Source organism: Schistocerca cancellata, unplaced genomic scaffold (genome assembly GCF_023864275.1).
Source record: "Schistocerca cancellata isolate TAMUIC-IGC-003103 unplaced genomic scaffold, iqSchCanc2.1 HiC_scaffold_1148, whole genome shotgun sequence".
NCBI lineage: Eukaryota > Metazoa > Arthropoda > Insecta > Orthoptera > Acrididae > Schistocerca > Schistocerca cancellata.
The window spans coordinates 1,633,340-1,655,920 of record NW_026047147.1 but is presented as its reverse complement, the minus strand read 5'-3'; the positions used below and the strand labels follow the sequence as shown (position 1 = coordinate 1,655,920).

Here is a 22,581-nt window from a genome sequence, read left to right as displayed (position 1 = left end):
TCCATCACTGGGGAATGACACAGCTTACTTTAACTACCCCATGGTTTCATGTGTGCTTACAAGGTGAGGATGCTCACTTGAAAAATACTTAAATTCCTGTCAACCGTATTTAATGAATGAAATTTAGATGAATGTGGTAATACTGTTATGACATATAACTGTTGCACAACCACAGCCTCTTTCTGTTGTCAAATCACGGGTTTCACCGTGCCTTACTACCCGCTGTACTGAATTCCTTCTCCAGTTCAATTTGAAACACACTGTCAACCATTTAGTTACCTGTACCTTTCAAAGACCAGTTTTAAAACAGGTTTTGAACGATGTCTGATGATCAAAGTATCACATTAATTACAATCGAAATGTTTCACAATCAGAAGAGTGTCGTGCCTGTCAAATTTATATGTGTGTGTTACCATGCTCGGAAGCAGCCAAATTTCCTGAACTGCATTCCACCTGGTTTGTACGCAGCCACATAACTTTCTTGTGCTTTGTCTATTATCGTCCATATGAAAACCAATACCACAGTAATGTAAATATCAGAAAGCGCTTTACCAGAGATGGCGGTCCTCAGTGCTTGTAAACTCAAGTTAACTACAATAAATGACATTTCAAAAAGCAAGATTCAGCTTCAAACTACATGCTTTTGTAATGGACTGGGATCCAGGACTCCAATCCGGTCACTACAGATCTTAACTATCAATTTAACCACGTGTAACATCATATGCACTTTTTCAAACTTGATATGATGGGGCATAAAGTTTTGTTTTGGGCAGGGATTGTGAATGAAGCACAATAAAATGTTATAATTTTATGTATCAAAATTTTTCACCGCTAGAGGGATGATGAAACTGAAATGATAATACAACAAAGTATTCCCCTGTTTTCTAGCCACATATAGATACACAATGTCGGTTTATTTCACCACCAGTGAGATATGCTCATGTCTGAACTAGGAATTATGCGAGGAAAAGTTCTGTGCTGACTGGGACTCTTAACCCTGTATGTGATATCACCACTGGCTACACACCTGTCAAATACTTATCCACTAGCCACTAGGAGTGAAATTTATAAATCTGAAATGATAGGATAAAACGTTCTCTGCCTGTTTCATAGTCAAAATGGGCACCAATTGTTATTGTTGACGTTGCATGCACAAATGCTAAAAATCATTATTGCTTTCCACATATTACTTGCAGTGCGAATGCTACAACTTGAAATCACACAGTGAAAATTTTTGTACCTAACCAGTATTTAAAACCAGACCTTCCCCTTTCATTGAAACCTGGATAACTATGGAATGTTGGGGACCCAACAAATCGATGGAACTGTATTGTCCGAAAAGTGTTCAAAATGGCAGAAAGAGATATCTGAGTTAGATTCCCAGTTCAGCACCAACATTTTCAACATTGCAAGTTCAAATAAGTGTGCCGTGACTTTACATGACAATTGTTTCAGGGATTAAATAAAATTTCTGGTGCAAGAAAGGTTAATGGTAAGCTTCCACTAGCCGGACGTCTGCCTCTGTCATGGCCCAACATACACAGACTCTCCTCCAGCAGGTAGTGAAGGAGCGTCGGCTTTATTGTAGATTAGGAAGGAAAGTGGAACCTTAAGTTGTTCAACAGAAGTCACCGGAGGCAAAGTGGGTCTGTTAATACTTGTTAAGTGTTTGGCTGATCAGTGACGAACACAGAGCTTAAGCAAATGAAGCTAGAGCAATTTTAACAGACCACCAAACTACTTTCAATGCAGTGCCACTGTTTTGTCGTTAACGAAGGATGCTCCTCACTGGATGAGCGTTCCGTTTCCCTGGAGGTTCATTACAGCCTTTACAAAACATTCTTTTCCTTGTTAATCCATATCAATGGTCATTAGTTGCCTCAGCTACCTAATGTGTACTTTAGAGTTGTTTTAGTAATCACTTAAATAATATCACATAATTGTCAGCTGCACTACTGGCATTATTGTAGGCTACAGAAATTTCTGCAGGAAGTGTTTTCTCCCACCTGAGCTGCTGTGATCTGGTAAGAGTTTAGGTTACACCAACGCTAGAGCGTACAAAATAAACTCAGCGACAAGTATCAATCAAACTTCCAGAATGTTCTCCAGGGATCATTGTCACATTTATAACTGCAGTAGTGTGGCATTGTGTCAAGGAACGTTAATTAATTTCTAGCTCTTTATTATTGTGATACAGGCTTATAATTTTACTAAAAGAAGAGATGCATTTGATATATAAGGTAGTCAACCATAGGCAGTGATTGTTGTTTGAGAATGCATCCATTGTTATTCTTGAAGTGGCTTCCCTTTATTATAATTTCAGAAGGAATTTATTTTTTACTTTGAAGTGGTATTAAGCTACTAAGCAGCCATGTTTATCCACTATAATAGTTTTTTGAAGAGATCATTCATTATTATAATTTCTTATGTTATTATTAACACCGTCAATCTTGGCAAAGATGAGGCTTGTCTTCAGTAAATGTAGCTTATGTAGCACAGATAATCCCTCCATATAAATTCCATGTGGAAAAAGGGGGCCTAAAAATGTACCGTGCAAGTGCGTAAGAAAGTCCATCATTTTTCCTCATGTAGCATACTACATTGATGCATGTAGCCTAAAAGGACCACCCATAATTTAACTGAAACAAGTAGATTCATGCATAATATCATAGACTTTTGTCTGACGTGTTCTCATGCAGGTTGGAATAAGTATATTTATCAATCATAATTTTTTATTTGTAGCTATAAAATATTCTTGGAGTGACTTATTGAATATTGTACACTTGAAGGTCATAAGAATTGTTGTTTAAACCTTCGAAAATGCTGCATGAAGTATTTTGTTCATCACAGTATATTGATGATTTTTACTTATGGACCATCTGACAGCAACTGAATAAAACACAATTTTAGTGCCATACGCGTTTCGAGTTTATTTTCTGCAAGGCGTTATCAGTGGCCTGGAATATGTACATATGTTAGCTATTTAATTTACATTTTTGTCACTGTGCCTATAGATTATAAACAGTTCTGGTGGTTGGTATTTCCTATTAAGTAGTAATGTTTTGAACTGTACTTACAGGTTGTGTGGACAATTTCTTACATATTACACTCCCATTGCATTTTTGGTGTTGTTCTTCTTATGAATGCCAATTTGCAGTTTTTTCCCACACTCCACAGCACAATGAACTGAAAGATTGTTTCAATGCATTGTTTTGGTTTCTGTTGCCGACTGTCAAATGTTTTTACCAAAGATCGAATGTTATTGCGAAACTTTAGAGTGTAATTATTTAGGTATCTGTGATCTGTTTGTGTACGCATTTGTGTGTGTGTGTGTGTGTGTGTGTGTGTGTGTGTTATGGTGTGGTATTTTTTTTATTTTGGCTCTGCTTATGTGTGTAGGTCATGGTGTACCATCTGGTTCTTTTCTGTGTGGTGTTGTCAGTGTGTGTTTGTAAGTTTTCAGCTTGTGAGTCCTTTTGTATTCTGGAAATGTGTTTGTTCTGTTCTATTATTTTGTGCGTGTATGTGGTAAGTGTGTCAAAGAAATTACGTCAGGAAATAATTTTTTCATTTGCAGTTGGTTTGTTTTGATGTGGTGGTTTACCAGTATGGCTCAATCGATTACTGCCAAATGTCATGAAATGTGACCAATTAGCCATCATGCGGCACTTTAATTCTATAGGAAATGTTGAGGAAGAAAGAAAGAAGTAATTAAGTGTCAAACATCCCATCGACGGCAAGACCATTAGAGACAAAGTAGAATCTACAGCTCTCAAATGTTAGAAAGGAAATATAGTGCCATTTCAAAGGAATGGTCACAGTATTTGCATTGCTTAGTTTAAGAAAATAAAGGAAAACTTAAAACAGGATGGTTGGATGGACATTTGAACTACACTCCTGGAAATTTAAATAAGAACACCGTGAATTCATTGTCCCAGGAAGGGGAAACTTAATTGACACATTCCTGGGGTCAGATACATCACATGATCACACTGACAGAACCACAGGCACATAGACACAGGCAACAGAGCATGCACAATGTCGGCACTAGTACAGTGTATATCCACCTTTCGCAGCAATGCAGGCTGCTATTCTCCCATGGAGACGATCGTAGAGATGCTGGATGTAGTCCTGTGGAACGGCTTGCCATGCCATTTCCCCCTGGCGCCTCAGTTGACCAGCGTTCGTGCTGGACGTGCAGACCGCGTGAGACGACACTTCATCCAGTCCCAAACATGCTCAATGGGGGACAGATCCGGAGATCTTGCTGGCCAGGGTAGTTGATGTACACCTTCTAGAGCACGTTGGGTGGCACGGGATACATGCGGACGTGCATTGTCCTGTTGGAACAGCAAGTTCCCTTGCCGGTCTAGGAATGGTAGAACGATGGGTTCGATGACGGTTTGGATGTACCGTGCACTATTCAGTGTCCCCTCGACGATCACCAGTGGTGTACGGCCAGTGTAGGAGATCGCTCCCCACACCATGATGCCGGGTGTTGGCCCTGTGTGCCTCGGTCGTATGCAGTCCTGATTGTGGCGCTCACCTGCACGGCGCCAAACACGCATACGACCATCATTGGCACCAAGGCAGAAGCGACTCTCATCGCTGAAGATGACACGTCTCCATTCGTCCCTCCATTCACGCCTGTCGCGACACCACTGGAGGCGGGCTGCACGATGTTGGGGCGTGAGCGGAAGACGGCCTAACGATGTGTGGGACCGTAGCCCAGCTTCATGGAGACGGTTGCGAATGGTCCTCGCCGATACCCCAGGAGCAACAGTGTCCCTAATTTGCTGGGAAGTGGCGGTGCGGTCCCCTACGGCACTGCATAGGATCCTACGGTCTTGGCGTGCATCCGTGCGTCGCTGCGGTCCGGTCCCAGGTCGACGGGCACGTGCACCTTCCGCCGACCACTGGCGACAACATCGATGTACTGTGGAGACCTCACGCCCCACGTGTTGAGCAATTCGGCGGTACGTCCACCCGGCCTCCCGCATGCCCACTATACGCCCTCGCTCAAAGTCCGTCAACTGCACATACGGTTCACATCCACGCTGTCGCGGCATGCGACCAGTGTTAAAGACTGCGATGGAGCTCCGTATGCCACGGCAAACTGGCTGACACTGACAGCGGTGGTGCACAAATGCTGCGCAGCTAGCGCCATTCGACGGCCAACACCGCGGTTCCTGGTGTGTCCGCTGTGCCGTGCGTGTGATCATTGCTTGTACAGCCCTCTCGCAGTGTCCGGAGCAAGTATGGTGGGTCTGACACACTGGTGTCAATGTGTTCTTTTTTCCATTTCCAGGAGTGTATTTGGCTTTACCTTCAAAAAACAAAAATGTTTGGTCCTGACAAAAAACGTAAAATCAAAGGCTAATGTGAATCCTCAGAATGTAACAGTACACATCTGGTGTAATGAAGCTCTTTTGTGTTAAGAAATTCTTCCCATGGATATGTCCATAGTTATTAGCATCCATTGTATTCATGGTTGTCTGCAAAGATTTTCATTGTGTCGTGTACATAAAACCAGAGGAGAAAAGCAAGTTTGATTTTTATCTCCTCTGCATGTCTTGTCAACTATGACACCTGGTGTCGCTTTAAAGTCTGTCACACAAAACTTTAAATGATTGCTTGAAAAGTTAAAACATGTACCTCGTAGCAAGTGGCGAAAAAGAATTCGATAATCAGCATCATCTTGTGTGCAGTCAACAACGATGGTGCATGCAGCACACGGGGTATAGATTCCCAACCTACACAGAATGTTCCGTTAGGTTATTTCCAGTTCATATATGGGCACATCCTGCTACAGCTAAACTAAGCTGATGTTTAACATGTATTTGTGGTTAGAAAACAATGAGAGGTGGTGGATTCAGATCCCAGTAAAGGAACAAAATACTTTTTCTCGACAGTTCAGATTCTCATTTTGCTATATTTGGATATGTAATGTATTATTGCACTTAGTTAACAATCCTATTAGTTGCTAGGTTTGAATCATCGAACACAATGCCAAGTCATTTCAACATACATCCACACACACATACTTACCTGTGGCTGAAATGATATTTAAGATCTTTCGTACTTAGTTAACAGAGACAATAGGTGCTCAATTGGAATCCTGGATGGTAGTCTTAATACAAATGTTTTCGTCACTTAATTTCAAGTTGAAAATTAGTTTCCAAAAAGTCATTTATTGCAATAAACTTGAGTTTACAAGCTGCCATCTAATTATAACAGGTTTCGATATTCACATTATCGTGATATTAGTCTGATTGTGGACTCAGTGTTACAAATCAGTTGCTTCAAGTGGGGTCTTGTAGTAATCATTTTGTAGAGTGGAATGTCCATATCGAAAAGAGATCAGACGAACTGCAAGACAGTAACATTATGCGGGTGCATGTGTCATTCCCCTACACTCTGTCAAGGAATATGGGACTTCATCATCATCATACAATTTAGGTGGAGTGGAATTCAGGCTGTTTGGATAGTTTTGATGGCGATAGCACCTGAGCTAACATGTCCAGTAATTCTGTAATTATGTTTTGTGCAAGTATTGGGCATTGTATGTACCTTCTGGCTGCACCTAGATTTGAACTACCTGTTGGACGGGGTTGAGCGACTGCCGTGGAAAACTCAGATGGTACGACTGATTGTTATTAGCTTACTGGTAATTCATTTATTTATTTATTTTATTTATGCATTTATTTTACCTGGCAAGATTAGGGCCTTCAGGCCCTCTCTTACACCTAACCAGGCATACTCAGATTCAACAAATTTCAGTTTCTACAGAACATTAAGGACATATAACATGTTATACAGTATTAATGTTACAGAAAAAAAATTAGAGATTATAAAAGTAGTACAATGATAATTATAACAATAAAAAATAATTATAATAATCAAGAATAATAATAATAGTAATGACTATGTATAGGAAAGTAAACATATTTTTTCTTTTATGAATGTCAGTCCTATTGCTAGTTGGGAATTTTCTCGTTATATTCTTGCAGCTTGTGAGTTATTCTCATCAAGCAGAGACATAAAACGATAGAATGGGGTGAAAGAGATATAGAAGAGGTAGATAGGTTAGAGGAAGAGGAATAGAATGGTAAAATTCGAAGCTATGATGGAGAGGAGAAAGAAAAAGATGAGGGCACGACAATGGTGGCTATACCGTCCCTAATATGTAAGTCTTGAGTTCTCTCTTGAATGTTAAGTGGTTCTGGATAAGACGCAGATCACAGGGGAGCGCGTTCCATAGTCGTATGGCTGTGGAGAATGACACAGAGAAAGATTTTGTATTATGTAAAGGTACAGCCAAGATGCTAGACGTATCCGATCTGGTATTGCGGTTGTGGAATGATGATAGGTGTTTAATGTGAAAAGATAAGTATTGGGGGCACCAGTAGCTAAGAAATTGATGAAGTAAGCACATCGTGTGGAGATCGCGTGCCTTATGTGGGCGTATCCAACCTAGCTATTTGTATTAACTGGAGCCCTATCCCCTGTGTGGGTGGTCCCTCAGCAGTGCTGGCCACAGTGAGCCACCTCCACATCCCCACGAGGACACGCCCAGCCAGCTCACACCCTGCCTCTCTGTATGTGCAGTGCACCAGTCGTTACAGAGCCGAGGACCACCACCACCGGCACCACAACCACAACCAGAACCGCCACCACCACCACTGCCACCGCCACCTCTGCCAGCGCACCTCGCCAGACACCTGCTGCTGCGCGGCCCACGACTCCTCCACCTGATGAGGCCACTGTCTCTCAAATGCGGTGAGTTCCCTCAAAACACACACACACACACACACACACACACACACACACACACACACACACACACACCATTATATGGTAGATAAGATATAAATACTGAAAAGCAAAGTGTAAATGCTCAGTCTAGATTTAATGAGGGCCAGCAAAGTGAACTGGGAATAAAATCAAAATATACAATCAGAGGTGGTATCCCCACGACTAGATCATAGTATCATGGGAGAGAGGTTAGTTAAGAATAGGTTGGTAGGAAAAATAGTTATTGTCAACAGTTCAGTGTCTTATTTACAAAGACCAGCAAACCAATGCCAACAATATTTCAGACAGATTTTCACTCTGCAGCGGAATGTGCGCCGATATGAAACTTCCTGGCAGATTAAAACTGTCTGCCAGACCGAGACTCGAACTCGGGACCTTTGCCTTGCGTGGGCAAGTGCTCTACCAACTGAGCTACCCGGGCACGAGTCAAGCCCCGTCCTCACAGCTTTACTTTTGCCAGTACCTCGGCTCCTACCCTCCAAACTTTACAGAAGCTCTCCTGCAAACCTTGCAGAACTAGCACTCCTGAAAGAAAGGATATTGCGGAGACACGGCCTAGCGACAGCCTGGGGGAGGTTTCCAGAATGAGAGCCGTGCTTGGGTAGCTCAGTTGGTAGAGCACTTGCCCACGAAAGGCGAAGGTCCCGAGTTCGAGTCTCGGTCCGGCACATAGTTTTAATCTGCCAGGAAGTTTCAATAATTCAGACAATGTCATGCCCAGAAAATTTAGTGATGGGGAGAATATGAGTGCACTGAATGTGTAAACTGTCAGATGAGATAAATGTCTATTACTTTAGATGTATTTTAATGGTCTAGTAGAGGTCACTCATGCACACACATTTATGAGACCATTTTTGGTGCTTGTCAGGAATGAGAGAGGAGAAAGAACCCAGTAATTTGCTATAAAGTTTCTGTTAGTCGCAAGAAATATACTCGGCAATCACCAAACAGAAGCAAACGCCAGCAGAGCCTCAGCTTGCCAGGGTGTGGACCACCTTGGTTGCCCCACTGCTGTAACAGCCAGTCTCGGTAACCACAGACATGTTGACAATGTGTGTCTGTCTGAGCAGCAGATTTGCAGTGCCATGAGCTCCCAGAGTCCACAATTACATGCATTCCTATCTCTGTCTTTCCCTACAGTTTGTAACCTCAGCAACCACCTATAGTTCCACAGCGATTATTCCCTGATGCCTTCAAATATAACTTACTCTGATGACCCTTGTACTTGTCACAGTTTTCTTCATATCACACTATCCTCACCTATTCTGCAGAGATGTTCGATAGTTCTTCTGTTATGAGTTCACCTAGTTTAAACATCCATCAATAGCACCGCATTTACAATTCTCAGATTCCCCTCTTGTTTTTCCATAATCCATGATTAATTTTTATGCAGTACTGTGCTCCAAGCATACATTCAGGTATGTCTAACACAAATTACGGCCTATCTGTGATATTAGTAACTTTGTTTTGCGAGGAATCTCCTGTTATTCCATGCTACATTACTCCTTACAACAACCGTGCTTTGACCCTCAGTGTAAATTAGCATCACGTGTACCAGAGTCCCTACAAGTGGTCTACTGTGTGGTCCTTAATTCTGTTAACTTTGCCACCAATGTTATTTCTGCCACACCCCAATACTTTCCTCTTTCTTCCATTCATTAATCCTAATTTGGCACTCATTCAACTGTTTATTACATTCACCAATTCTGGTGATTCGGTCTGACTTTCAGTGAACACAGAAATATCACCAGTGAATTTTATAAATGATATCCTTTTCACCTTCAGTTTTAATTAAATTGCTATAAGTTTCTTCAGTTCCACCAATGTTTCTTCAGTGTTCATCTGAACATTTGTGGAGATTACCTGCATCCTTATCTTTAACCATCTTTAATTCAGAATACCAATTCTTGTTGATTATTGTACATATTCTGTTACCTGCTGTTCCATATATCTTATATGTACCTTTTAAAAAAATTTCATGCACTTTCACTGTTTCATGCTGTCAAATAGTCATGTAAAGATCTGCAAATCCAATAAAGATCTCTTGATTTTTCTTGAACATCCCTTCCACTATCCCTCGATCCTTTACTCCAAATTCAGTTTTCTCAAACAGATTGTCACCTTCGTCTTCCATTCTTCTGCATGTTGTTGTTATTTTTTCAATAAGTTCTATTCATGAGCTGTTTAGTTACTGCACTTATAGGCGCTTGGTTGCTGCTGTAGTGCCTGGATGGTGTTTCTCTGGCAGTCTGTTGTTATGACTCCTGTCTCATGGATTACACAGACAAATGTGAATACTCATGTGATTGCCATTTATTATCGCATATCTAGAGCCTCAAAGAAGTTAAAATTCCTATTCCATTCCTGTGTACTTCAGTATCCTATTATTTACACACGGAATTCTCATAACAATTCTCTTAAAATTTAGTTCACAAACTGGTCCGAGTATGGGGGTCACAACCCGGACCACACGCCACTGTTAAGCACTAATGAAGGACTGGATCTCTTACTTAGATTGCACATAATTCATTAAGGTCAATCCAACGCATTTATTTCAAATACATAAATGAAGTTACATTTGAATCTGTCTGACATTAAACAGCAATAATTAAAAAAAAATTTTCAATATCAGCTGATTTAGTGCGTGAAAAGTGCGAGTTAAGCCAATAACCAGGTAAACAAAATTTGAATCTGTCTGGTATCAAACGGGAATAAAATAATTTTTTTTATATGTTTAAACTACAGGATTAAGGAATTCCAAATCTTTCCCCTTACTAGGCGGAGGCTGAGCCAGAAACACAGAATGCCCCAAAATCTCAGTTTTGCTGTGAAATCTTACAGGACACCCGAAAGCAGTAACAGACAATGGGTCGGCGCCCACAAATAACAAGGCCAAAAGTCAGGCCGGGAGCACATCCCACGAGAACTTGTTCACACTATGCTCACCACAAACTGTACACATTCCGACCAAACATCTGCTTGCGGTGGCTCCCAGAAGGATGAAGCAACAAACAGCCCCACACCGTGCTTCTCACACAAGCACCTCAATTTGTACAAACATCTAGGCCAACTCCGGACTCCCCTCTCACTGCGAGGCTTGGCACAATTTATACGAAATGCCTTCCAGGCAACCAGTAACCGCTGCAGGAGTTTCACTATTCACAAACAGCCCCAGCGTAACAGACATCACACATGTGCTTACGCCCGAGTTACAACTCAGCCAGTCTCACCGGCCGCCCCAAACCGACTGCCTCTCGCCGTCTCGCGCGCCCCAGCCGAAAACGCAAAGATGCTCATGCCCGGGGACGCACCAAAGATAAGCCGATTGCTGATGATCGACCAGCGATCTGGCTCAGTCATTATCATAACTGAATTGTGATCTGAGTGCACATCTGTTCCTGGATACACCTTACAATTCAATACCTGACTCCAGAGTGTGTGTCTGGTTGTGATGTACTCCAGCTGGAAATGTCTTTACCAGCTAAAGCTCTGCCTCCCTCCTTAAGAGCTGAAAATGCTGAGATACCGAAGCAAACGCACAAATGTCACAGAACACAGGGCATAGCCTTGCAGCAAGTCAGCCATCCACATGTGGTGGAATGGTGCAGGAGGGCTCCTCCAAAGGGAGTGCTTGTAATGGTACCACCGACCACCATAAATGGCAGTCAGTGATTGCATTAAACCTCTCTGAGGAATTTTTGAGAAAGTTGTGACCGTGAGATAACCTAATGGGAAGAGAACAAACAGACTGGGATTCGTTTCCGAAACACCCCAGCAGAGTATAACCAACACCAAACATTTGAGTGAGGAACAGATGTTCTCCAGCACAAAAGCAAGTCTTATTAATTAAATATTAGTTAGGTATTAAAATTAGTCACCAGTCAAACAATGTAATAAAGCAGAAGGCAGTGCTAAGGCTAACCTAATTTCCCTTGACACACACACACACAAAACTCTTTCTTTATATCTGTTCACATTACAACAGAGTAACGTAGCCTTGCAGATAAATGTGGTACTAATTTGGAAGTCAAACAAATGGCCAATGAGATAGCGAACAGTAGCATATCCCCACAACAACATGTACCTTGAATCAGGGCTTAATTTCGGTCAGAACACGTTCTGGCACCTCCCAGAAACTCCCTTTCTTCTAATTCTCCCTTTTTTCCCTTTTCTACAGTACAGCACTGGAGATTTGAAACAGTATTAAATCAAAACGTAACTATAATTTAACGCTGCACCAGAACAAGTGAACATGACAATGGGTTGCCAACGTGATGTGATGGGCAGGAGGTACTGTGTGTGTGTGTGTGTGTGTGTGTGTGTGTGTGTGTGTGTGTGTGTGTGTGTGTGTGTCAGATAAGTGTAGTATCATTCCAAAGTTGTGATTGGTACATATTGCCTTTTGTTTACAACTGCCAACAACCTCAGCGATGTCGTAGCAAGGCAACGTCTCATGTGTGTCAATGAGAAATAAATAATGTAAGCCATGTTTGAATGTGAATGTCTTTATAATTTGCTTTCATGAAATCATTGCATTCCATGTTGCAATTTATGTCACAGCTAAAAATCAAATGTGCGTATGGAACAGACATGACTAAAAGTGGGCAGTCTTTCGATCCGATGCGTACCTTTGTCCACGGCACTCTTGACCATTGTCTTTATCTGCCCGCACCCTTGTTAGAACATGGTTGACTCTATACAGTAGAGAGGAGCTCGCACAGGGGGCAAATTTGAACTCCCAATGCAGAACGGACATGTATATGTTTGACCCACAAGTCTGTCTGTCTGTCTGTCTGTCTGTCTGCCCCAACATAGTTCTCAAACGAAAGTTCCAATTTTAAAGCCGTTTTTTTACTTGACAGCTGGTTTAATCAGGACGGTTCTTAGATATATTTTTGAAAGTCTGTTCAGCCATTTAAATGTCATGAGCTACATGAAGTAAAAATGTTTTCCGCCAGCATGCTCTCTTAAAATACATTACGTAGTCCATAAGAATTACATCACGTTATGTAGTGCCAAACTGTAGAGCTCAAAAAGATGTACCTAAATAAAAGATTAAGGTTGAAGAATAATGACGATTTTTGTCTTTTGAAATTACCTGTTTCAGCACCCACAAAGCAGAAAAAGGGTGAGTGTGACTCAACTGTGAAAGACAAACATATGCTCTTGCTGACTTTTCGTGGTTCTTTTTGAGGTCTACAATTCCTTAAAAAATTAAATGATTTTCTCTAATAGTTTATGTAGCGTACTGTAAGAGAGCACGAAGGCAGCCCACTTTTTGCGACTTGACTTACAATAATAGCCACAGCTTATTTCTTGTGCTACCTAAAGTAGCGAAATATATACTAATAGATAGTAAATGAATATGTCTGTGAGTTAAAGAAAGAAACATGTAAATCCCATAAGTGGTTCTCACGTTACAATTGCCTATCTGTATGTCTGTCTGTGAATTCAGTCTTTGTAGTCCACAATTAGTCATCCAGGTTGCTATCAACAGTGAATGCATCTGAAAGCTACGATGCTGTTAAGAATTACATGAAGGCCATTCACCTGAAATTCTGGTCTAAAAACATATCGATCACGTACGGAGAAAATGAGATTTTTCGAATGTGTGAAAGATTTAAGATCAATAGCCCTCTGAAGTAATGGACTTCAGGGAGTACAAACGGGGTCTGAAACCAGTACTAAGCGGAGAAATGCCAACTGTTCTTGTACAGCCACCAATGTTCAAAAATTTTGTATCAATAATAAACAGCATTGCAGTGTCGATTGCCAAGTGTGAACGTGGCATTTCTGCAATGAACTTAATTATGACACCACTGAGATCGTCACTCTACATCAGCACTGTTTGTAGTTCATCACGCATCAGACTTCTGGGACCACCTGTAGCTAGATATGAAAATGGGCGTCTAGGATGGTGAAGGGATATCATTCTGCACTTGCTACACAGTCAAAAGCACAAAGTGATAAAGTGTATAATGAGGATAATTCTGTGTTATGGAAATGTTTTCCTTAATCCAGCTCCATTGATTGTGTTTAAAATAATTTCACAATGCTTACTTTTTCTTCCGTTATTTGAGCCACTGAGTATGAACTTAGTTAAAACTATGAGTTCAGTTAATAATACATCCGAAAAAGGTACTTTTTATCAATAAATACACAATGTATATTCTGTTTAAACTGACTGCTCATATGCCACTGACTTTTGTCAGGATAACAGATGTTTGTCATTTTAAGTTAATACGCTATGTTGAAAGTGTAATAAAATTTAAAGGAACATATTTAAACAAAGTTGTATACCCTTGGGTCAAAGATATATACTGCATGTTGACAGGACTTGTTATTTTATGAGTGAAGGGAAATTAAATTCATATTTCAACTACAAAACTGTCGCTGGCCGCGGTGGTCTAGCGGTTCTAGGCGCTCAGTCCGAAACCGCACGACTGCTACGGTCACAGGTTCGAATCCTGCCTCAGGCATGGATGTGTGTGATGTCCTTAGGTTAGTTAGGTTTAAGTAGTTCTAAGTTCTAGGGGACTGATGACCACAGATGTTAAGTCCCATAGTGCTCAGAGCCATTTGAACAAAACTGTAATTTCAAAATTAATGCTCGGTACAATTTATTATTAATGTGATATTCTTGATTTGGAATTATTTGTAATTTTATCATAAATGAGTTAACAGATCAATACTCAATCTGACCGATTCAGTTTATTGGTCATTAGAGCTTTAATTGTTGAACGGCAAATCGAGCTAAAAATCTACTGAGATGTGGGATTCTTGAAGTTATGAACTGCTGCTTGAAACAGTATAACACCTTTGTGCAGCTTGCTGAAGTAAAACTCTTTAAATAATGGTTTAATGTACAAACTAATTTTTTTATATACACAGTATGTTATTGGAAATGAAAAAGTAATTTTAACAGAGCTATAGTGGAACTCAAGAAGCTTTGACATTTTTGTAAAATATTCGCCAAAGATGGATGATTGTTAAAAGTGCAACTTTGACTGATATGGTCGACTTCACTGTGAAGCTGATTTTAATATAAGTGCATGTTTATTGTTGTAATACACTCCTGGAAAATGAAATAAGAACACCGTGAATTCATTGTCCCAGGAAGGGGAAACTTTGACACATTCCTGGGGTCAGATACATCACATGATCACACTGACAGAACCACAGGCACATAGACACAGGCAACAGAGCATGCACAATGTTGGCACTAGTACAGTGTATATCCACCTTTCGCAGCAATGCAGGCTGCTATTCTCCCATGGAGACGACCGTAGAGATGCTGGAAATAGTCCTGTGGAACGGCTTGCCATGCCATTTCCACCTGGCGCCTCAGTTGGACCAGCGTTCGTGCTGGACGTGCAGACCGCGTGAGACGACGCTTCATCCAGTCCCAAACATGCTCAATGGGGGACAGATCCGGAGATCTTGCTGGCCAGGGTAGTTGATGTACACCTTCTAGAGCACGTTGGGTGGCACGGGATACATGCGGACGTGCATTGTCCCGTTGGAACAGCAAGTTCCCTTGCCGGTCTAGGAATGGTAGAACAATGGGTTCGATGACGATTTGGATGTACCGTGCACTATTCAGTGTCCCCTCGACGATCACCAGTGGTGTACGGCCAGTGTAGGAGATCGCTCCCCACACCATGATGCCGGGTGTTGGCCCTGTGCGCCTCGGTCGTATGCAGTCCTGATTGTGGTGCTCACCTGCACGGCGCCAAACACGCATACGACCATCATTGGCACCAAGGCAGAAGCAACTCTCATCGCTGAAGACGACACGTCTCCATTCGTCCCTCCATTCACGCCTGTCGCGACACCACTGGAGGCGGGCTGCACGGTGTTGGGGCGTGAGCGGAAGACGGCCTAACGGTGTGCGGGACCGTAGCCCAGCTTCATGGAGACGGTTGCGAATGGTCCTTGCCGATACCCCAGGAGCAACAGTGTCCCTAATTTGCTAGGAAGTGGCGGTGCGGTCCCCTACGGCACTGCGTAGGATCCTACGGTCTTGGCGTGCATCCATGCGTCGCTGCGGTCCGGTCCCAGGTCGACGGGCACGTGCACCTTCCGCCGACCACTGGCGACAACATCGATGTACTGTGGAGACCTCACGCCCCACGTGTTGAGCAATTCGGCGGTACGTCCACCCGGCCTCCCGCATGCCCACTATACGCCCTCGCTCAAAGTCCGTCAACTGCACATACGGTTCACGTCCACGCTGTCGCGGCATGCTACCAGTGTTAAAGACTGCGATGGAGCTCCGTATGCCACGGAAAACTGGCTGACACTGACGGCGGCGGTGCACAAATGCTGCGCAGCTAGTGCCATTCGACGGCCAACACCGCGGTTCCCGGTGTGTCCGCTGTGCCGTGCGTGTGATCATTGCTTGTACAGCCCTCTCGCAGTGTCCGGAGCAAGTATGGTGGGTCGGACACACCGGTGTCAAATGTGTTCTTTTTTCCATTTCCAGGAGTGTAATTTAAAAATATATTTGTATTACGGACAGTTGTACTTTGGGCGGTGTCCATTATCGTTCATAGCCTTTCGACAAGCAATTACACAAAAGTTTCGTTTGTCTGGGACCAGAATAGCGGCTTTTGCGGCCGTCCTGACCGTGCGCGCTGTGGCGTTTCTGTTTGGGTTTTACGACTTTACGTTCTGTCTCTGCGTTACAGTGTTGTGTAAAATTGATTCTGGTGATGCAGCATTTTAGTATCCTTGTTTTCGCGAGCTGTTAACTGCTGATATGGCAACCATGTTTCCCAGAAAGTGTACCCCAAGATTTGGATTTGACAAAGCAGCCCGTAATCTCATGACTGGATCGTTGACGTTATTGGCGTTACTTCGGATCAGACGCACACTGCTTATTATAACTTGGAGCAATACTGCTTTTTTGTGAAGCTGCTTTTCTCGTTGGTGCTGGAACGGATTTTGCAGGAATTTGAAGGAATAGCTGAATTCCGCCATCGCGATAATTTGGTGAGTAGAGAGTTACCATTTCAAATGCTGATGTTGATTATAAACAAGTCAGAGAATTTAATTTGCCCCATGAGGTAGAAAACTGCTACTTAAAAGACGTATTATCTAAATATGGTGACATCAGACAAATTTGTAATGAACGATGGTCAAGCCAGCACAGATTTGTTCTGTCGATATGCATGTCAAACAGAACATTCCATCTCATATTTTGGTTTGTGGCTACAAAGCGCACGTTATATACAATGGACAGACTTTGACTTCTCACATATGAAAGTGGGCATCTCTGGCAAAACTGTCCAAAAAAAGTGTTTGTATTGCAGAATAATTTACAACTGGCTGATGTTGTGACCGAAAATCAATGACGGGTGGTGAAGTTTCCAGCATTACGGGAAATGTGGACGACGGGCCACAAAATACTCTTGAAGCATTTCCACCTTTACTCAGGAAAGACACTGTAGACAATCCGGCTGGAAAAAGTAGTATAGCCACTAACAAGAGACGTCGAACTTGTAGCGGCAGTAGCACAGATGGAGAAGATATCAGCCTGTCACTGAAAGCTGTAGGTGACATTCAGAAAACAGTACTGGGAACTACTGTTTCAGACAATATTGTCAGCATAGATTCAAACTCTTGAGTCAAGTGCATCAGTAAACAAATCGAATCCGCCACCATCACCCGAACAGGTCAAAGTGACACTACAGCCCCATTCTGTAACGCTGGACGTGCCAGTAGATGGCAATGCGCTCGTCTCGGTGACGCCACAGCCCCGTGCTGCAGTACCCGTACGTCAACCAACGCAGACGGATTCACTCGCAGATGCAACTGAAACCAAACATGACGAGGTAGAGAGTGATTGTCAACAACAGGCGACGTCACAGCCCAAATCCCAAGACGAAGAAGCGGAGTTTTACAGCAATAACACACAAACAGCAAACGAAAGTGATCATAGAAGTGACGGGGCGTTGGAAGAACGTTTGCAAACTGCGTCTGCGCCGCCTTTGGCAGACGAGACGAGATGGTGGCACACGACTGCCCCTCAGATCCACCGACACCGCCCTCAGTGGAAAACTGCTCAGGGGGTGGGCGGAGCAGACATTCGGTGAAGGCCAGACTCAATGCAAATCGCAAGAAAAGTAAAAAGAAAGGTTCTAAAGCAAACCGGGACGGTGGTCTCCAGTCAGATTCTCAGGAAGTATCCGGCATGGAGTGGCATCAAATGATAGACTAGCGGGGAAAAAAGGTCACTCCCCTATGTTAGTCATATACGATTACCACTTTAAACATTAATAGGATACAGTCGGATGTTAAAATAGCTGCTCTGAAACAGTTTCTGTATGGGTCAGCGACGGATATTTCTCTCCTACAGGAAGTGGTATTCGCGCAATTAAATTTGTCCAGTTAGGTCGATTTTTACAATATTTCCACTGAAACGAGTGTTGCATGGCCATTTTAGTTAGAGAAGGCATCCCCGTACATAACGTTGATAAATTATAATCGGGGTGAGGTATTGGAATAAACGTAGGAGTTACTATAGTCAGTTTATATGCTCCTTCTGGCAGCAGTAATAAAGCTGCAAGAGCCACATTTTTTAACCCTTTCAGACCTGATTTTTTATTTACTTGTAAAAAAAGTCTGACATCAATTTTACATTCCGGTGAGTCTCCTTCATACATTAAGGAGGTTAACAGTACGGATCAATTATGCCACACTTTATTTCACTTTAAAACAGAGGAAACAATAAAAATAATTCCATATTACATTCTTGTTTAAACAACCATGGTCATTTTAAGGTTTAGTATGAAACTGCGAAAAACAATGTCCTTTTGGAGACACAAATATACACTCCTGGAAATTGAAATAAGAACACCGTGAATTCATTGTCCCAGGAAGGGGAAACTTTATTGACACATTCCTGGGGTCAGATACATCACATGATCACACTGACAGAACCACAGGCACATAGACACAGGCAACAGAGCATGCACAATGTCGGCACTAGTACACTGTATATCCACCTTTCGCAGCAATGCAGGCTGCTATTCTCCCATGGAGACGATCGTAGAGATGCTGGATGTAGTCCTGTGGAACAACTTGCCATGCCATTTCCACCTGGCGCCTCAGTTGGACCAGCTTTCGTGCTGGACGTGCAGACCGCGCGAGACGACGCTTCATCCAGTCCCAAACATGCTCAATGGGGGACAGATCCGGAGATCTTGCTGGCCAGGGTAGTTGACTTACACCTTCTAGAGCACGTTGGGTGGCACGGGATACATGCGGATGTGCATTGTCCTGTTGGAACAGCAAGTTCCCTTGCCGGTCTAGGAATGGTAGAACGATGGGTTCGATGACGGTTTGGATGTACCGTGCACTATTCAGTGTCCCCTCGACGATCACCAGTGGTGTACGGCCAGTGTAGGAGATCGCTCCCCACACCATGATGGCGGGTGTTGGCCCTGTGTGCCTCGGTCGTATGCAGTCCTGATTGTGGCGCTCACCTGCACGGCGCCAAACACGCATACGACCATCATTGGCACCAAGGCAGAAGCGACTCTCATCGCTGAAGACGACACGTCTCCATTCGTCCCTCCATTCACGCCTGTCGCGACACCACTGGAGGCGGGCTGCACGATGTTGCGGCGTAAGCGGAAGACGGCCTAACGGTGTGCAGGACCGTAGCCCAGCTTCATGGAGACGGTTGCGAATGGTCCTCGCCGTTACCCCAGGAGCAACAGTGTCCCTAATTTGCTAGGAAGTGGCGGTGCGGTCCCCTACGGCACTGCGTAGGATCCTACGGTCTTGGCGTGCATCCGTGCGTCGCTGCGGTCCGGTCCCAGGTCGATGGGCACGTGCACCTTCCGCCGACCACTGGCGACAACATCGATGTACTGTGGAGACCTCACGCCCCACGTGTTGAGCAATTCGGCGGTACGTCCACCCGGCCTCCCGCATGCCCATTATACGCCCTCGCTCAAAGTCCGTCAACTGCACATACGGTTCACGTCCACGCTGTCACGGCATGTTACCAGTGTTAAAGACTGCGATGGAGCTCCGTATGCCACGGCAAACTGGCTGACACTGACGGCGGCGGTGCACAAATGCTGCGCAGCTAGCGCCATTCGACGGCCAACACTGCGGTTCCCGGTGTGTCTGCTGTGCCGTGCGTGTGATCATTGCTTGTACAGCCCTCTCGCAGTGTCCGGAGCAAGTATGGTGGGTGTGACACACCGGTGTCAATGCGTTCTTTTTTCCATTTCCAGGAGTGTACTTTACATTTTCTGCACTGAATTCTTGAACGCCCTGTACATTTTGTAAATTTGCAATGACTTGGAGTTCCTACATCATGTAAAGACAAATGGTCAATGAAATCAAACTGTATCTCTGTACCTTCTGTACCTGGTCGTAATTCTCCTCTTTTTTCTTGGTATGACTCATGTCTGAAGCCAGTCCATCATACGGACGCCCTCTCTTCTTTCCAGTCACTTTCTTTTGGCACAGTATCAATACATCTGCTACCCTGATACAAAAGGAAAGAACCTCCATTTGCTTCTTCTTTGGGATAGACAGGTTGTGTGCATCTCGTCTGTATTCCAACCAATTTTTCACAATGGCAAAGTCAACAGCATGAAAAATCATGCGCAAAGGCTATTTTCAAGATCTGATGAAAACTCTGTAGTAGGTTATCAATTGATTAAATAGATCCACACCACCCATTGCATGATTATATCTTCTCACTATTTCAGGTCCTTCTACTTTCACATATTTATGGTGCTTTTTGTCCCAACGCTCGACTTCATCCACTGAGCCTTTACCAACAAAGATTGAACATAATACAACTGGCCTATTTTCTAACCACTTACACATGGTAATGTCATCAGCACTAGTGATTTCTTCACAGTAACCTGTGGTTTGTTTGATTATTGTTTTATCATGTGAAAAAGGCAAGTTCTTCCCAAATCTGTTTTGACAGACAGTACATGCTGCATCGATGCCTTCAGATTTCAGAACTTGAAACAGATGATAAGATGAAAAGAAGTTGTCAAAGTATAATTTATGACCTTTACCTTTTGAGAGTGGAACAGAAAATCCTAAAACAACAGCAGGACCTAATCCAAATTTTTTACAGCATGTGGTATTTAGTTCAGTTGTAGCACCTTGATACAAAAGGAAATGCACTATTCCACTCTTTCCACACAACATGGAGACTCTGTTTCCCTATGGACTTGGTTTCCTTTGACATACTGCTTTGCAGAAAACTTCCCAGTGAAAGGAATAATTCCTTCATCCACGCAAACATTCTCTTCTATAGGAAGTTCACTGTAGCGTTTTCAAATGTCTGTGTAAAGTGGCCTGACTTTGTAAAATTTATCTTTATTTTCAGGTGGATTCTCCAGATTGTTCAAGTGTAAATTTGTTCGTTATTCTAAAAATCTGTCTCGTGACATGTTTTCCCAAAACACATTTACCTTCAGGCTTGTATCCCAATACATTCGTAATGTGGGAAATTTCAAAGCGGCAGTCTGTATATGCAAACCAAATAGCGCCTCTAGTTCTTGAGTTGTCTGCTTGAATGAGGATTTGCCTTGTCGTAATGCATAAATATTAGTATGTGCTGCCATGCTAGTGAACAAATCATCTGGTATATACCTTTTGAAGTATTGTATTGGAGAACACAAGACAGATTCTTCAAAATTTGGAGCTTTGTGTGTTTCTGCAATGGTACTTAGAGGCTTGCGTTTCCATTTTATGGTTTCTTTAGGTGTCACCATGTTGTCACACAGGTTATTCAATTATGGGTTGTTTTCATTGCATAAAAAGTTCGTTTCAGCATCCATCACATCTCCGTCATCTTCATCTTCAGATATGGTGTTTCTACACACATCATTCATGCCCACTTTATCTGCTCCAACACGTTTCACTATTCGAGGAATTTGCCTCTCAATAAGTGGTACACTGTCATCCTCATCTCCACTCAAACTAATGTCAGAAACTTCACCATTTTCAATTATGTCCATAAACAAGTCCCAATCTTTCTCCACAGAAAGATATTCCTTATCCATATTTGTAAGTCAAAAGGCAGAAATATAAAGTAAAATAATGTGTACTGGTCAGTTATTCTCCTCCTTGCTGCTGGTACTGAAATTACTGAAAAAAATACCACACATAACTACCATCACCATGCAAATATATCTGAGACAAATTTTAGGTTATGTTTCCTATTTTACATCATTAAGGACCTGTTGTACACAAATGTGTACATTAAATTTACCTGATACATAACACAAATATGAACTGAATGAAATTGCTGAAAATTCCAATGAAAGAAAGTCCAAAAATTCATTGACAAAACCCACAGTGTGACTATTACAGCAACGAGTAATGGCTTCCCACAGAGAATATATTTTACTATGTAGTTCTCTGACTGCTCACAAGAGAGCAGCAGATGCTGGAGCATGGCTAAAATAAACCTACACAAATGTGCACAGTCAGTTTTGATGCACCAGAAATTTCTTGTCAGCGAAATGTTAGTGAACAAACTTTATGTACACAATTGTGACCACCAGGTCTGAAAGGGTTAATGAAAGCGTAATTTCTTTACTGAGGAAAAACCCCCTCCAACTTAATAGGGGGAAATTTTAATTGTGTATTGAGTCGAAAGGATCAAATCCCCAACTTCAATTACGCAACTGACTTGAGACGTCTCGTTGTTGATTTAAAAGATGCGTGGGAAATAAAATAACCAACAATCGTGAACTTTACTCATATTGTTGCGAA

General features: G+C 42.7%; 3 protein-coding genes and 1 non-coding gene across 7 annotated transcripts in view; 2 read left to right on the top strand and 2 right to left on the bottom strand.

The window, feature by feature from the left end:
* LOC126159884 (uncharacterized) overlaps window positions 1-22,581 on the top strand; it is a 533,313-nt gene that overhangs the window by 24,909 nt on the left and 485,823 nt on the right. The window lies entirely within an intron of this gene.
* LOC126159885 (uncharacterized) overlaps window positions 1-22,581 on the bottom strand; it is a 502,155-nt gene that overhangs the window by 135,970 nt on the left and 343,604 nt on the right. The gene's annotated exons all lie outside the window — the stretch shown is intronic.
* LOC126159887 (uncharacterized) overlaps window positions 1-22,581 on the top strand; it is a 112,345-nt gene that overhangs the window by 70,636 nt on the left and 19,128 nt on the right. Inside the window, exon 3 of the mRNA XM_049916698.1 lies at window positions 7,609-7,779. Within this exon, the coding sequence (XP_049772655.1) occupies window positions 7,609-7,779 (171 nt within the window). The remainder of the gene's footprint in view (window positions 1-7,608; window positions 7,780-22,581) is intronic.
* Window positions 8,163-8,237, bottom strand: Trnaa-cgc (transfer RNA alanine (anticodon CGC)). The gene has a single exon. It is a non-coding gene; the product is annotated as a tRNA-Ala (tRNA).